The sequence below is a fragment of the Saccostrea echinata genome, unplaced genomic scaffold (genome assembly GCF_033153115.1).
Source record: "Saccostrea echinata isolate AGI-Se365-2 ecotype Australia unplaced genomic scaffold, CSIRO_AGI_Sech_v1 ptg000029l, whole genome shotgun sequence".
Taxonomy (NCBI): domain Eukaryota; kingdom Metazoa; phylum Mollusca; class Bivalvia; order Ostreida; family Ostreidae; genus Saccostrea; species Saccostrea echinata.
In genome coordinates, this window is record NW_026889778.1 from 20,567,141 (window position 1) to 20,585,493 (window position 18,353).

The following is an 18,353-nucleotide window of genomic DNA, read 5'->3' on the forward strand; positions in this document are numbered from 1 at the left end:
TGAGTTTGACCCCCCCCCCCCCCCCCCAGCTTTTGGGAAAAAATTATACTGGATCTATGCATGAACTAAAATTGGAAATTTAAATGTCCCTGTAAAAAACTGCTAATATTTCAATACATGTAAATACCAGTAAAAATAAGTTTATAATAAAATTTCATTACATGTAACAGTATATATCCCGTACACCCTCACTTTAAAAAAATCCGGAATTTTGTTACGAAAAGTCTGGTTTTTACATTTTAATTTAGAATCAAAGTCATGGAAAAGCTTTTACCTTGATGTTGAAGTTCCGGAAGCTCTAGGGCATTGGCATATTTTTGAAAAGTTTTTGCAAGAACAATACTGATCCTGCAAGCTTAAATCAGTGCAATTAATTAACAGGACATCCAGCTACTTGCTTTGAAAGTATTGAAGTCATCAAAACGTTCAATGCCCTAAATGTCGTCCGCGCAGATTAAACCTGATTTTTACCGTGTTGAACTTAATAAGACTATTTGGGAAGTCCCCCAGCGATACCAAAATTTGATTCCCGTGGGGGCGGGTGCCTACGGCCAAGTATGGTAAGTGAAAAAAAAAATAATCAGGGTTATTCCAAATGTTTATATTTCATGCACCCTTGTCTTCTTTTTGCCACAAAACATTTTCCTCGCATGATCTTTGAACTTGCATCTTCATTAACGCAATAAGCTCTATTGGTTATGTGTCACTGTGTTGTATTCCATTTAATGTAGATCGGAATTCCGCTGGAATTTCAGAAATCTCGAGGATATTGTTGACTCAGTGATTTTTCATTTGTTTTTCACTGATGTTAGTCAGAATTGTTCTATATTTAGACAGAGTTTGTGTTGCTATTTTTGTCAACAACTGGTAGGCATAGGGGGTTCCAGCCTGGCAAGTGCACAATGTACTTTTCATAGTTAAGAAGGAAAATACATTCAATTTATTTAACTGGATTTCTCCACTAAGACACAAAAAATCTACCAGTGTTTAAATATTTTGAGATGGAGGTGTTGTACCAAAGACAAGGTGAAATGATAAGTGGCTGTGTGCATTGTCCACCTGCACCATTTGTGCATCAAGTGAGGTTGAACAATGTTACCTGGGAGGTACCTGAAAAATACAAGCCCTTGAAGCTAGTGGGCTCAGGGGCTTACGGACAGGTCTGGTATGTCTGTTGTTTTGTTTGATAATTGTTTTAATATAAAGTACCAGTTTTATCCTCTTTTGTGAGTCAAGTGTCATTCAAGCAGCGGAGGGGATGCTTAATTGGTCCAGAAGATTGTTCATTATAACAATTTAGTATGATTAGTTAATCAAGATTCAGAATATGGTAATGCTGTAGGATTCTGTGTTTGTATCACTGGTGTGTGTATAATATAATGTAATTTTACTTTGAAAAATGGATACATATGTAATTAATGTAAATATACATGTTTACATATGTTAGTTTCGGTACCATGATTACTTGTAAGGTTTGATCGCTGATGGTCAGATAGCTAAGTTGGAAGAGATACTTACTAGTGATCCAGGGAGTCACATTCAAATCCTGGTCTAGTCCATCACATTTTTTTTCCTGGCCAGTTAAACACATATTACAGTAACACATATCACAATTATATTTCAAGTAACCATTGTTAATTTACCTAATAGCCAAGAAATTATGATTAAACCCCAAAATCATGGCAGAGTTTGGAAACATGAAGCAGAATTATGACAAAGCTCATGCGAAATCCTTAGTTGGCCTTTGTTACTTCTAAATCAAGTCTGCACTTACATTCATATAGTACCAGTACATGTTCTTTCATTCTAATTTTCCCCCCAAAAAAAGGACTTGAAATTCCTAAAATCTGCATGTGTAAATCCATGCAGTTACCTTATATAGTTAACGTATTGCGTGTATTGCTAGGTGTTTAACTACATATAGTAATGACATTTGTTTAAAACTTAAGCATGTTTGGAGATGATATATATCAGGAATTTCCTTGTTTGACCAATAAGTGCACAATAAGTGAATGATAAAATCATTCAGAAACTTCCTTTTAAGAAATAATTTAATGGAAGTATAGAGGCCAAAGGATTGCCAGGTATTTGCTCTTAAGCATGTTAAAGAGAACCCTGAACACCAACGTTAAGATTTGTGTTCATGGTTTCAGACGAAAAACTTGTACACACTTAATCATGTTAATTAATGTTCAAGTACTGAACAAAAAATATTAGTATACATACATGTATCTGTACAATTCAGTGTTTTAGTTTTGAGAGGATAATGCTTTTAAATTAGTGTCATTATAAGATAGAAACTCTATTCAAGTACATTTTAATAAATTCATCCACAATTCTGACAGCTGTGAACAACACTTCTTAGTTAGCAGGGTACTTTTTATCAGTCGTGTATTAGACTTCAATTTGATTTAGATATGTATTTCTTTGTGAAAGTTTATTTCTTAAAACATGTTAAAAATGAAAAGAAATTACAAGGTTCTTGAACCAAATGCTTTCACATTGGACTTGGAATTTTAGAACGCTAGCTGTCTGAATAAAGATGCATGGCTCTGCATTGGTCTTGAGGTTTTTACACAGTCTGCTCTCCTAGATTGAGTAATACAAAAAATATATATGAAAATTAACACTTCACTGAAGGAATAATGATGTGGGATGTGATTTTATGTTGAAAATGAAGGATAAACATCATGATAGAACTTATTAGGAAACTATTTGTATTGGATTTGTAGACATATGTCACATGTTATACGAGGGGCATTTCAAAAGTTCTGGCAACTGGTGTGCGGTAAATTAATGATCATCATTATCATAAATTAAATTATATCAATCCCTCAAAATAGTCTCCGTTGACCTGGACACACTTTTTCAGTCTTGAAATCCACGTGGAAAATGCTGCCCTATAGTCCTCTTTCGGTATACGCTTCATACACTGGAATACGGCACTTCCAACTGCATGATGACTTTCAAATCGCTATCCTCAGAGGGCTTCTTTGATAACGGCATTCAACCAAAAATCGCATGGAGCTAGGTCAGGACTGTAGGGTGGATGTGGTAAAGCAGCAATACCATTTTCCTTTAAATATTTGGTTACTACCTCTGATCTATCGGCAGGTGCGTTGTCATGGAGGAGCTTTATTCCGCTAGTACTGGTTGTTGGTCGGGTCATTTTATAGTGCTCTACAACCTGAGACAATTAAGACATTCTCTGCATAAAATTGACCAGTAACACTGCTGTGTTCTGGAACCGGAACTTGAGCAACAGGGTCTTTAGAATCAAAAAATAAGGCATACATTACTCTCCAGACAGACCGGTTTCTGCGTGCAATTTGAGGCCTTGTATCATTTTCACCGATCCAAACTTTATTATTGAGCTTAGTTTCCAGTTTAAAAAAATATATCCATGTTTCATCACCAGTTACAATCTCATTTATTCACCTTTGGTCACAATTTTCATAAATTGTTAGTAACTGTGAAGCCATTTCTACCCGGATGCGCTTTTGCTCTTCCGAGAGAAGATGCGGCACCCATCTAGCACAGACTTTCCTAAGCTTTAAGTTTTCCTTAAAAATACGAAAAACTGCTGACGAATTAATGTTAGTTAAGTCTGCTATTTCCTCAACTGTATATCTAGCATCATCAGCTATCGTATTTTGAACAGCGACGATTTCTTTTTCGCCATATGCACAAACTGGACGCCCCGAACGGGGGTCATCTTCAATTGATTTTCTACCGTCTTTAAATTGAACTACCCATCTTGCTATTGCTCGATATGAAAGAGCATGCTCTCTATATACTACATCTAAATTGGCTCTTATTTCTGTTGCCATAAAAAGCCAAGCAATGAGCGAATTTTGCAATACACTCTTTGCTCAACAAAAAAATTGCTCTCCTTATCAGTCATTTTTACGCCCAGTATACAGAGTATACCTAATTATGACATCATTTTAGCAGACCTATACGTCATTTTGAATGTAAAATGACGTCACTACTAATGCATATTTGCCTAAGCTTTACAGTGGTATCAGAGTCATTTTAATCCTTAGCGTAGTTAAAATTTTATATACCAGTTGTCAGAACTTTTGAAATGCCCCTCGTACTAAAGTTGATTTTGTTGATTTCTTTGATATTAATTCATTAATAGTTAATTTATAAACAATATCTTCTTCCATATGCAATTTTATTTTTGTGCCAAGAAATATATAACATTGGTAATGAATAAACATGCATGTAACTGAGGATAACACTGAAAGTTTTCACTCCAAGAAAACCATTATGATCGAGACTTAGTTTATAGCAGTTTTCTCTCAGACTCTGGGTAAAATTTTCAATATTGTCCTCAACTACATGTAGTATTTCTTTTTTGTTAAACTAGATGGTACTTGTGGAGCATAAATTTTCATGTGTGTAGATATTTATAATATCATCCGTTCAGGACTTTCAAAAAGATGAGAAACAGGCAGTACTTTTTACAAAAATAGGAGGTAGTTGTGGAAGAGATTTTAATCAAATAGGTTATTAAATTTTCTCCAATGAATATTCTGGCTGAGCCTGATATACTTTCATGATTTCAGCCAGATTTAAGTATCTGGTACTCAGGTACTTAAAGATTTTGAAAGGCCTGTCCATTGTCTAGTGTTGTTTATCATCCCCGGTAGGGTGTGGATTCTGCTCTCATAGGCTAAAACAAGATATTATGTATCAGCTTCAACATTAAAATAGAATATAATTAGCCACATTTACATTTGAATTAAATCTAAAGGCATACATGTACATGTATATGGAATAAAACTTGTACATGCTTTAGATATCACTTAGTCAAATAAAAAACATGAGCTATTTATGAATCTGATAATGATATAAGTATCGAGAGATCTGCGATGCCCGATACTTGAATGAATTAGTAAAAAAAATTACATAATGAAATATATTACATGTATTATGAATGTAGTGTTCTCAGGCTGAGAAATTTATTGTCTTTGAATTGATTTTCAAGATTATAAAACACAGTGCAGCATAAAAAGATATTGTATTTTGAAACTTTATAAAAATTATTTTATTGCATGGAATAATTGACACATTTTTATATAGATAATTAAGATATAAACATGATAAATGCGTATAGGCTTGCTTCAATCTGTATTCTGTACCTCAGCTTGCAAGTAACAGGTTCATTTTCAAAAAATGTCATGTGCAGAAAAAAAAGTTAAAAAGGTTAATGTATGGAGCACTAAAGAATTTGAACAAATTAATTTGGATACATCTACTTGATACAGGAAATACACTATAAACTTTGGTGTCAAGATAAATTGCCAAGAAATGCTAATTATACATGTAATTAGCCATACAAAAAGCTGAGTCAGGGTATTACACATGAATGCATAATGAAAATAGCATCAGAGGGGTTCAGCACATGTTAATCAGAGGGGGGAAGTCAAGTTATTTGGAAGAAATGTGTACAGCATGATAATGCTGTTTATATCTCAAGAATGTTATGCAGTTCCAAAATTTTCTGATACACATCAGAATATGAATGGAGATAGGGAGGAAGTAATAGAAATGTCACAATAATGATAAACGATTACAGAGGTAGACTTGTTGTTAATTAAATGATTTCCATGTTGGTCTCGCAGACATTTTTAATATGGATCTATTTATATCACGCAAGGCAAAAACAGGAAAAGAAGCTATATTGGGAATCAGTCATGTCTAACAGTTTGGCTGTCAATCCTATAATGTTTCAGTGTTAAGAATTCTGTAAAATTTAATGCATATTTATATACATGATAGATCATTTCTTTATTATTTCTTAATTTTAATATTTACTTTGTAATTTGATGCCATAATTTCAGGAATGCTGTGCTAAGTTAAGAACCACCTTTTTTCTCATTTCATATTTTGCATACTTTTTCTTTAAAAATATAACAGCTAATTGATACTTGCCATTTCTGGGAATTTTACTATGTCTACATACACATGTTTATTAGCACCCCCTTTTCTTAACACATTCTCCTTCTCTTAACACATACAACTGAAACTATAATATTAAAATCTGAAAGAAGTAAAAGTTTTTAGCTGTATGTCTCTGAAATTTTTTTAAATTTTTTTTATATACATGTACATGATGTACTTGTGTCAAAGTCATGGTGCACTGTATAAAGTACATAGACAAGGAAGTTATCATGAGTTATGGAGATGAGCATGTTAAGTGTCCAGACAAAGTGAAATCCAATAATGGAGATTATAACAGTGATGCATTAATGTACGTCATTCAACGAGTCATTGGTCTTCAAGTATTAATTTATAACGATGCGTGTGACAGCTCTCTGTGTGGAACATTGTTTATTTTCTTTGTACCTGTTATATTTGTTGAAGATCTAAAAAAAAAATTAAATTAAAGATATAGAAAATATTAAAATGCACTTCATCTTCATTTACCATTTTTACAATTAACTTTTTCTACATATGTTTTGTAGATTTGATATATTTATGTGTCTGGTTTATTATGAAACCTAGTCAATATTTCACACGAAATTCACAAATTATTTATTGGGTGGGGTGGGGGTATTATTATTCCACCAAGTTTTGTCTACAGGAGTTCTTGCAGATATGGCTTGGACAGTTAATGAAACTTCACAATAAAAAACAGGATAATAATCACAAAATGTAGTTGTGTATGCAACATTCAAAATGGCCTCAGTGTTACCATGGAAATAGAGAAAGGTTAGATTGCAGTGACATATATTTATATGCTATTGCTTAGCAGTTTCAACTTAGAAGTTTGATGTGCCATTTTGCTTTCATTGTGTTACATGTAATAATGTGGGCATGATGGGAGATGCTGTGGTGCTATAGAGTAAAATTCCTGTTTTATTTCCTCATGATATGAGTGCTTCATAGCTAGGGTTCATTGTTAGAATATATTACACATAGATTTATAGAGGAAGTGTCTTGGAACAGAAGTTTAGATATTTTCATTCAATGCATTATATATATGTAGTTTTTATATAATTCTGCATCTGCTGTAATTGGCATTAATTTTTTTATCCTTCCTTTGTCACATGTCTTCTCAGTCTTATATTTACATGTACCATGTTTACAAACCAGCTTTATACTGCAAGAGTTCGTTCAAATTTGTAGGTAGCTGAGATGAATTGTTGCATAAAAAGAGGTCAAGGTCAAAGATGAGGAATCTCTAAATAAATCTTGTAAATTGCAGATTTGAGAAAAAAAATCTGATAAAATTGTTATAAAAGAAGTTTAAAATTTCATTTCTTCCCATATTCTAAAAGCAGGAGCTCTTCAGCTTTCTTACTGATTTTTACTTCAGCATCTTTAATATTCTTGAAGCAATATTGGCCAAAACTTATGCTTTTAGTCTTCCAGATTTAAAATGGAGGTCTTCCTTTCTTCAGGCCATTATTGTTCACACCAATGACTAGTAATGCTCATTTTCTAAGGACCTTGGTGAAACGACTATTTTCTTTTATTATTAGCATGCAGGATTGAAATGTGGGTGATCATTGTAATGTAAAACTCTGTGTAATATTTTACATGTTTTAAGTGATTTGTATTCGTATATATATATATATATATATATTTTTTTTTTTTTTCAGTTCTGCTGTGGATACTCAGAGAAACACCAAAGTGGCCATCAAAAAATTGGCCCGGCCATTCCAGTCTGCCATCCACGCCAAGAGAACGTACAGAGAACTCCGCATGTTAAAGCACATGAACCATGAAAATGTAAGTCTTATAGTCAGTGTCAAAGTGAATTTAAAGTCCCAACCACTTTTTTCTTTTTGTATTTCAACATCGATATCTGCAATCATAATGATCATTGGATATCTTGAAGTTTTTTCTGGGTTCCATTGGTTTCGAGATAACGAGGTTTGGAAGCTAAGTTGGATCTGTGGAGAAATTGTGAATTGTAGGATAAAATTTCATAATATATGAGAAATTAACTTTTAACAAGTATATAATACATGTAATAAAAATCTAGATTTAACTCGTTCTCTGGATATAACTTGAACGTGTTTCCGATTGTGAACTAGTAACTTCATCAGTTGTAAACTTTTAAAATATACATATAGAAATAAAGACTATGTATACATTGTATTTATATGCAATATGTTTTTTTTTTTTTTTACTTAATGTATATACACTGATATATTTTCTGTTTAGATTATTGGACTTTTGGATGTGTTCACAGCAACTACAAATTTTGATGACTTCAATGATGTGTATGTATAGGATTCAAAAGTTTCTAGAGTTATCCTTCTTGAAATATATGTATACAGCAATGATCTGGGACAAATGTGTTCAATTTTAACCCTCAGAAAAATATTTTATATATCATTATAAGTTTACATATCCAAGCACTTAGAATTAATTTTAAAAAAAATGAAAAAAAGTTAGATTTAATATTGGATCAGAGGCAAATATTTGTTTATTAATAATAAATATAAATCTTGTATATAGATATTTGGTGTCTCCATTAATGGGAGCAGATCTTAACAACATCATCAAGACACAAACACTCAGTGACGACCATGTACAGTTCCTAGTTTATCAAATCCTACGGGGACTTAAGGTAAGGATATGTTCAAATCATTTCGCTGTTCTATTACAAACTTTTAATACCACATTTCTTTATAATATTGTTGTAAACTTTGCTAAAGAAAAGTTTTCAATTCAAGTACAAATCTCCATCAGAAGAAAATTGTTTTCTGAATGAAAAGGTGTTCAATCTTTTTTCTTTCTTGTTGGATTATTGTGACATTTTTTTTAGTATAGGATTGTAGATGAGGAAGCAAATAAACACATGTACATTTTTCTCAAATCCTAAAAGTGATTCTTTTTTTTAATTATCAAATTTCTTATATTTCTTTCATTTTTATTGCAGTATATACATTCAGCAGGAATCATACATAGGGTACGTAGAAATCAGTAAGATTAAATGCAAAGAAGTGTTACAAAGGCATATAAGTTGAATTGATTTTTCTTTACGAAATAAATTTACAGGGAGCTTACAGGTTGTATTCATCTGGTGTTGCTTGTATCTTATGAATGTACTTATTTCTTTATTCTCTAGGACCTCAAACCTAGCAATATAGCTGTCAATGAAGACTGTGAATTAAAGGTAGGTTGAGTATTCATACTAACGATATACATGTATATCTTATTTAATTTTTTTTTTCGTTTGTTTAGAATCACCACTACACACAGCATACAATTGATTCTGTTGCCCTGTGAATTTTGATCATTCATTGTATTGTTGCCTTCTGTAGATTCTGGACTTTGGTCTGGCGCGGCACACAGAGGACTCCATGACAGGTTATGTGGCTACCAGGTGGTACCGAGCTCCCGAAATAGTCCTCAACTGGATGCACTATAGTCAGACAGGTCAGTTACCAAGCAGGTTATAGTACCTAAATATACAACCATATATTATACGCCTGTAGTACATGTAGCCGTTGTGGTAGAATATCAGATAAAGACTGATTCAGATTCAAATATTTTTAATAAAGATGGTAAAGAAAAACCTGAAATATTATAATTACACAAAACATATAGATGACACAAAACACATATGTTGCAAACATTTAGACAGACAATTGAAACATATTAGACTATATAAGAAAACATTTTATAACTTTAGTTCTTACCGTGACACACACAAATAGGAATACAAATATTACTATCTGTATGGAAGTTCTATTGAAGTTCTAATACATCTCACCGGTTCAATGGCTAGGATAGGTGTGCGGGACGTTAGTAAGAGAGAGCGGGAATTTAGTGAACAGAATTGTAAAGTCATGTGACCGTTTGTCCAGTGAATAAAAATAACAATACAACATTCACACAAAGTCTTTCATACCACATACTCACATATACGGAAACAGGGCAAGTTGCATTTAATTTTATTAATATCATAACTCTGGTTACGTACATATATCTAATATAATAATACATATATACATTTTGAATATTTCTTTATGAGTCAGGGTCAATTTATATACATGTACATGTTGTCTTTATTTATTGACCATTCTTTGTTACTGAGTGAATTTTGCATTTATATGTAATATGGTGTATCTGGACTTTTAAAGTACCTGCTATCGTATTTATTTGATATTTATATCATTTGATGTGTAGTTGAAAGGATTGTATATCACAATATATGTATTTATATGGACCTTTTTTTTTTTTTAAATTTTTTTCAGTGGATATTTGGTCGGTGGGATGTATTATGGCAGAAATGTTGACAGGCAAACCTCTATTTCCTGGAACAGATCGTATCCTTTTAACAAAATTGTTTAAATATAATATTTTTGTGTCATCACTTCACCAAATAGAAAAGTAATAAAACACAGAGTCCATTTTTTATTATTATGAGATAAGTAGTTTACCACAACAGCTTTGTTTTGTTTATTATATGGCAGCAGTAAGCTAATTATGGTTTTCCATTGATAAAACATAAAATGGTTTTCATGGTAAATTTCAAAGAATTTTCTCCTTGACCTACATAAACAGATATAGACCAGCTGACCAGAGTGTTGTCACTAGTAGGAACTCCTAATCAGACACTTCTAGACAAAATCAACAGTCCAGAGGTCAGAATCACGTATATTCTGTGAAAAGTGCATGGCAAAGATTGTCGGATTGATCTGTTTAAGTCTCTCATCTAGCAAAATGCTTCAAATTAATAAAGGCAATAGGTTTTGAAGAGTGAACCTCAGAAATGGATTGTGCATTCTTGAGTAAAGAGATAACACATGAACAGAACATTTCTTTCTTTTTTGTTCAAAATACAAATTGTTCAGGACCATGCATGTATGAGAGAAAATAATTTTTTGTTGCAGGCTAGGAATTATGTGGCATCAATGCCAAAATGGCCAAAGAAAGATTTCAGAGAAGTGTTCATTGGGGCTAATCCACATGGTAAAAATTCATATAAATTCATATTTAAATTAATTTATTTATTTTCTCTAATTGGTTAACTGCAATATTATAATATTGACTGACAGCTTTGAAACAAATACAATTTTATGTACTTTATTATACATGTATATTTTTAAAAAATTGACCTAAAATTGTATCATTTCCTGATCTGTGACTTCTGTCTCTTTGTAGCAATAAATTTGTTGGAACAGATGTTAGATTTGGATGCAGACACACGTATCACGGCAACGGAAGCCCTCGCACACCCTTACTTAGCTCAGTATGCAGATCCTAGTGACGAACCGACTGCCGAAGCTTATGACCAATCATTTGAAGACATGGAACTCACTATACCGGAATGGAAAGGTTTGCATAATATTAATTGGCCAATTTGTCTTAGTTGTTAAGGATGAATTTTAACTTTGGGGGGGGGGGGGGGGGGGGGGCACTTTAATTATAAAAAATGTATTTATAAAATTCTGCAACTTTTTGTTGAGAAAAGTACAAATATAACTGACTCAAATTGAATTATACATATATTCCTTTTTGACTCACAGTTAATCTGTGTGTTGTTAGTCTATGCACAATGTGCATGTACCATGTAGATGTACATTTCTAAAATTCTAAAGTCTGCATTGTAATACATTTTTGTATTTGCAATTCCATTATAACTGAATTACCACAGTTTTTGAATACGTGCATTCTATAATTCTGTGTTTTGTAATTACCAAAAAATTCCACAAAATTTTGAGAAGCACAGAACTTGCTGTTGAATAGTATTGCATATGTATCAATGTTGACTAATTTTTGTTTTGTTTTTTTTTTTATTTTCAGTTAAAGTTTATGAAGAAGTGGTGAATTATAAGCCACAGTGATGTCCCCTGTTCATCTAGCTGACTCATCCATAGATCTCTCTCTGTACAGAATATCCTGTTCTTGATATTAGGGCTCAATCATAAAACTTCAACGTGCAACATCTGGAATCCATCGTTATCACAGAAAAAATACTTTGTCATTAAAAAGTAACATGTATCATTGAAATTAACTTGGGTCATTAAATTTACTTGTTTGGATGCAATTATTTTTTTTGTAAATTTTAAGATATATGTTATAAAAATTTAACAGTTGATGCTAGCTCGTTAGACAGGGCATTTGTACACAGTATTTGTTGCATAAAGTCTTTTCAATTTGCGCACAGAAAAGATTCATGAAAATAGTATTTTAGCATAGTCATGCATGATTTTCCTTAAATTTGATTTTGAATATCATTTTCTCTTATGTGCAAAGTAAAATTCTTTAAAAAATCATGCTCATTATTCTTATTAAAGAAATTTTTTTTATATATGTCATGTTAAAAAAAAAAAATAATTGAAGACAATGGAAAATATGTAGCCTTCAGTTTGTTTCATGAACATATGCCAAACAATTAGTGTGTGAAAAATTAAAATGCTTTCTAGATTAGCAGGTTATGTGTTTGTTTCGAAGAATTATGTTTAACATTTTTATTTACATGTACATTTTAAGAGAGCTATTTTTGAGTTGCTATCTTCAAATGGAACAACATATCGTGTTCTCACAACTGTACCTCAGTCAATACTTAATATTACATGTACGTCAAATTTGCAGTAGATTTTTATCTTGCGAAACTGATTTTAAAAATAGACAAATAATTTAAATTTTTTTGACACAATGCTAGCTGTCTATGTGAGCTACAATTTAAGAACTGCCTGAACTTGATTTAATTGAAAATTAAATGGTGCTGTATTGGCGTAAATCAGTTAAACGGAATTAAATGCTTAAGTGATGAGATTGTCTGCTACAATATTTCTGTTTTATAAGTATTTAAGGGTATATGAAGTGTATTATATTTATAATACTATTTTAAGGTTTAAGCTAGCTTTACTTGCATGTTTATATTAAAAAAAAAAAACCCAAACAGCATGCTGTATTCCTTACATGGTGTGGTTCGTGACTTGCAATATGAAATTTATGAATATATGAATTACATTTTAATGATAGATTGTCAAATATTCAATTCTTTAAAATAAGTGTTCGAAAATAAAATCTGATAAATATGTTACACTGTGTCCATGATAAAATTTGAATTAATGAATGAGTTGGTTGTAATGGATAAAAAGCTTTATTTTTTTTAATAATGAATTTTGAAATTATGCTCTAGAGTTGTAGACTTAAAAGTCAATGAGGATTTTTTACCATTTAATTTTTTTTTCTCACTATTCTTTAAAAGTGAAAGTTAACTTTGTATAGCATTAATTTTGTTCATGCAGACAGAGGCTTTGATAAACATCCTTGCCTGCATATTTGAGCTTTGGCTGAATATCTTTAAGATGGCTGACTGATCTTTATGCAATACTGTATCCACATCTTACAAGACAGTGGGTAGATTTTTTGTAGTGCTGAACTATGTGTCAATGGACACAGTTGTTAAATCTCATTACTTCCCTTTGTTAATAATGGTTGCCGATGTCTTGTTGTCAAATTTGAAACTTTCTGTTGAGTTTGATAGATTTTTAAAAGAAAATCCTCATTATGATGTGGCAGTTGATTTATACATACCTATATTTTTCATGCTTTCAAATTTTTATGAATGAAAAAAGTGTGCTATTGAAATAACTTGTAGAAGTGACATTTTATAATCTTTGAAGTCATTTTTGTAGCGATATTTTTTTTTCTAGTTCTTCAATTTATAACTTGAAGATTGATCTTATTGTGAACACATAAAGATGTGCATACATATGTTCACTGTTCCATCATAATATGTACAGAAATAGCACAAATAAATCTGTTCTTTTTTAAACTGATATGTGTTTCTTATTATAACAAAATTTCTCAAGCAAATTTATTTTTTGAAAATTTAACTGAAAATGTGTATCATCTAGGGGGATGTTAAACTGCACCTCTCTCTCCTACTTGCATTTCCAAGACTGGGTCACTCTTTAGAAACAGACCACAAGAAGTTGAACGCTGACAAAGTGAACAATTACTAACAATGTACATATTGACAACAGGTCTTTTGAACCAATAGAAGGATACATGCTCACTGCCAGCATTTAATTGTAAAGAGTCTAGGGAAAGAAAGAGTAAACTGTTTGTTACACAGAATGGCTTGCAAGACGATTAAGTGTCCATCAGACAACTGACACATATGTGCATTAATTGCTGTATGGCCGAAACCATGGCATTTAGGATCATTGGTTCAAGCAAAATATCTTAATTAAGCGTATCCTATAATACTGGGTCGGTTGAAAGACAAACCACAAGTTTAATGTCCGCATCAAAATGCCCTAATCAAACACTTCCTCACAAGATCTTAAAGATGAAAAGTATCATCACATCTTAAAGTCTCTTTTGACGCCGACAAATCCCAACCAGATATCTCTGAGGAGACTGTAGCTCTACTGGTTTGTACTGATAACAAGAAGTAGAAGTGATATTTTATAATCTTTAAGGAAGATAAAGGTAGCATTTGGAACTACATGTATTTCAACTGCAATAAATAGAATAATAATACTTGATAAATCTGCAATTAGACTAAAATTGTAGGCGGAGTAGTCTTTTGGAAGAATTTCACAAAAAATGTATTTGTCAATAATTATGATAAAACCGTTCACCGAAAGCAAAAAAAAAAAAAAAAAAAGGGTACAAAAAGAATAATGTATCGTAGTGTAGTCTACTTGAATAAAAGTTATATTGAAATCAGACCAAAACTAAGAGAAAGAGCGTTCTGAAAAAAAAGAAAATCATACAAACTTCTTTTTTTATTTATCATGGCAACACCGATTATTGAAATCAAAAACCGATAAATAGAATTATTTATCTTCATGTAATCTACTTGTGTGCCTAGTTATATTGAAATCGGACCAAAACTAAGAGGAATATCATTTTGAAATATTGTTTACAGACAGACGGACGGACGACGGATATTTATTAATGTTCTTTATGTGACCAATAAAGCCCAACTCTAACACCAGAAACAATCTGTGGTACCATGAATTTAACAATATTAGAAGAGATAAAATACATGTATTTGCATACACTGGGTGAAATAAGCAGTTTCCCGTCATGGGAAACTATATGGAAACCACATGGAAACCTCAAGTTTACATCATGTTTCCTAGTGGTTTCCGCAGCGGATGCCAGGTTATTCCGTCAAGTTTCCGTACCACGGAAACTACTACGCTCCGATTCCATTTGGTATCCCGAACCACGGAAACCTGAAGTTTCCCGAGCCTCCATGTAGTTTCCCGTAATGGGAAACCTGAAGATTCCACTGGTTTCCATAATTAGGAAACTATGTGGAATCGGAGCGTAGTGGTTTCCATGGAATGGAAACTTGATGGAATCCTCAGATTTCCCATGAATGGAAACTAGAGGAAACTTCATGATTCCTCAAGTTTCCATGACTCAGGAAACTACATGGAATCGGAGCGTAGCGGTTTCCGTGTGATGGAAACTTGGGGGAATTATCTGGTGTCTCATAAAAGGAAATTACAGGGAATCTTCAAGAATCCCATATTTTTCTGAAATGGGAGGCAATGTGTAATTGTGGTGTAATAGTTTCCATACCATGGAAACTACAGGGTAGGTTGAGCATTTCAATTTCGAAAAATGATTGACAAGCAACTGGAAGCTCAAGGATCCCTGTATTTTCCATGGCAAATCTTTCTTGTCTAGAATGTGAAAAGAGAACAGCAGGTTTAAATCAAAATATATATTATTAATTTCCAAGGTAAACTGTGTTTTCTTTTCAAAATCTATCAAGAAAATGTATAAAAAGGAAAAGGCATTATCAGATCATATGTTTAATAATTCATTTGATGTGCAAAAACATTATTTGAAAATATCAAAATAAATAAAATCATATATCTTGGTAAACAATGAAGTAGTCTTTCACATCTAAGTCCATTCATAAACTTCATTAAATACTCTATACTTCTTTCAACATCAGCTTCCTTTGTGTTTTCTTCACATCATCTGCAATCTGCAATATATTTTCATACAAAATTATTATTTGATGTAAGAGTTGTATGCTTGAATATTATTTAGAAATCTGACAAGATCACTCAATGTCCTTTAATGTACCAATATCAGTGATTAGTTTCAGTCTTTAAATTTAATGACCATGAAATCCGAATAATGAACATTACATAGTAAGGTTTTAAGCCAGATTAATATTAAAGCAGGTATGGTTGAGAATATGACCATCTCATACATGTAGAACACTGCTTTTAGTTGAGTGAATTGGAGAGAAATGTGCTCTGGACAAGGATATTGCGAATCTTTTTTTTTCTTATTAATTGACATTTGACCTAGAAATTTTGTTAAAGATGACTAAAAACCCTTCATCCCATGGCGCACAAGCCAGATCATACCAAGGGAGAAAAATTATTCTCTGGACAAGGACTTTAAATAAAGATATATAGTGTACTTTGATACTGACCTTTGACCTAGATGATTGGTCCAAGGTCACTTTTTACCATCCATCCACAGGCACTCTACGAGTTAAATTTGAGCGAGATTGGGCTAAGAGGAGAGAAAATATACTCAGGACAAGTGATATCAGATGGACAGACAGATCATCTCATGGCATCTGCAGAACAGGACCCTTAAAAAAACAATGTACATACATGTTAAGCTATATCCATACAAGTCAATATAAATTCTTCATATGTTGCATTGCATACACATGCTTTAATCATGTTTAATACCTTATGAATAATTTCATATTGCATGTACACCCAGTTTACATACAAATGATCTAAATTTCATCAAAAACAACCAACATATCAACCATGTAAGATTTAGCTAATCAACATTCAGTACAAGTTCTATATGCTATATCATATGTACAGACACATACTAGTATTATTTACCTACATTCTAAATCTTGTTTTATGTCACTGAAAATTAAGGCGATAGACATTAACCAATATTTACCCCCAATTTACATACATGCAGGTTGTAATGTTTGTTCAAAACTTGTCATTTATAAATATTACCTTATAGTATATTTAGTTAACATATACCTACAGTTAAAGCTTCAAAGTGTTTCATTGAATATTTTAGAAATTACAGTCATCAAAATACTGACCAGCCAGAAATCAGTAAATTTTTATTTTTCATAATTGTCTTGTTTATTTAATATGTTTCAATGTTAGAAAGTTTTAGTAAGTTATAATATTTACTACTTTAGCATAGCCATACAGTTGAACTTTGGCATCTTGAACACAGACATCTCGAATTCCATAGATATGTCAAAGTAATTTGGAAGTAATCTTTAAATATTTTACTCCTGATATCTCGAGTCCTCAAATACATGTATCTCAAAATAATTTCAATTGAACTTTAAACCTTGACAAAAGGACTCTTAAACAAATATTCATTATTCTTAAAATAAAGTCTACAGGTTACAAAATTATAAGTTGCTCAACATTGATCATATCAATAATATCTAAAAGAGTTGATCATTTCCCCTTGGGGTGAAGGGGGAGTGGGGGGGTGCTTCCTCTGTACAATTTAAAATATCCTTACTTTATGTCAACCTTGGTTAAAATTTGTGGTTCTTGAGAAGAAGTTGAAAATGTGAAAAGCTCACACATGGATAGACAGTTTGATGGACAAAAGACAAAACAAAAGGTGATCAAAAAAGTTCACTTGAGTTTTAAGCTCGGGTGAACTAAAATCCCCACTTCATGGTGTATATTATACTAGATATCATCCAGACAGAAAATTTTATAGAGAAGTGAAAAAGACTCCAAGCCTTACTATTTCATAAGGCCAATCAAAAAAATATGTTTCTTTACTGTTACATGCTGAAATAAAATAGGGTCGGTAGGTAGGATTTTTTTTTATTTTATTGAATTTCTTTATACACAAATTCACAGGAATTGGTAGAAATACAAAACAGTTTTACCATTGTGTGGTGCTTTACTTTTGTTTGGGCTTGCCATACCGGCGATAGACAATATCTTTCTTGCCAACTGCCTTACAGCTACATGTACCACACAATGAAAAAACTGTCTTGTATTTCTTCTTTAATTCCATGTTGCACTAACTATTTCTAGTACTTTCAATTTCAAACGCTTGACCATTTAAGATGCATGTAAAAGTTAAACCGACAAATGGGTGGCTTCTGGATTTTTTTGACGAAAAAAAATTTTGGGTTGGCTACTAGATATAGGGTCGGTTGGGTAACCGTAAACAAACATATTTTTTTTTATTATGCCTAACTTGTTGTAGTTTGCAGCTGGTAGTTCAACATTCCAATTAAAATTGGAATCAAGTTCTTTTCTTTAAATGCAATTGTCATTCATGCCTATTTATGATTGAATTAATTACCACTTACCACATGATCACATCTTGATTTATCATACATCTTTAGTTACTGG

The 18,353-nt window shown here is 32.1% G+C and overlaps 1 protein-coding gene across 2 annotated transcripts; it reads left to right on the forward strand.

Annotated features, from left to right (window-relative positions):
* The first annotated feature begins 255 nt into the window (after positions 1–255).
* LOC133195696 (mitogen-activated protein kinase 14A-like) lies at positions 256–13,766 on the forward strand. 2 transcript variants are annotated; one of them, XM_061331621.1, is made up of 12 exons: positions 256–560; positions 7,617–7,746; positions 8,185–8,243; positions 8,482–8,593; positions 8,906–8,935; positions 9,095–9,142; positions 9,291–9,405; positions 10,227–10,298; positions 10,537–10,616; positions 10,866–10,944; positions 11,137–11,310; positions 11,779–13,766. In XM_061331621.1, exons 1-12 carry the CDS (start codon positions 439–441, stop codon positions 11,817–11,819), a joined length of 1,062 nt encoding a protein of 353 aa, XP_061187605.1. In that variant the 5' UTR covers positions 256–438; the 3' UTR covers positions 11,820–13,766. The 2 variants fall into 2 exon arrangements, with proteins under 2 accessions (XP_061187605.1, XP_061187604.1); XM_061331620.1 differs by lacking the exon at positions 256–560 and adding an exon at positions 768–1,165.
* The last annotated feature ends 4,587 nt before the right edge of the window (positions 13,767–18,353 follow it).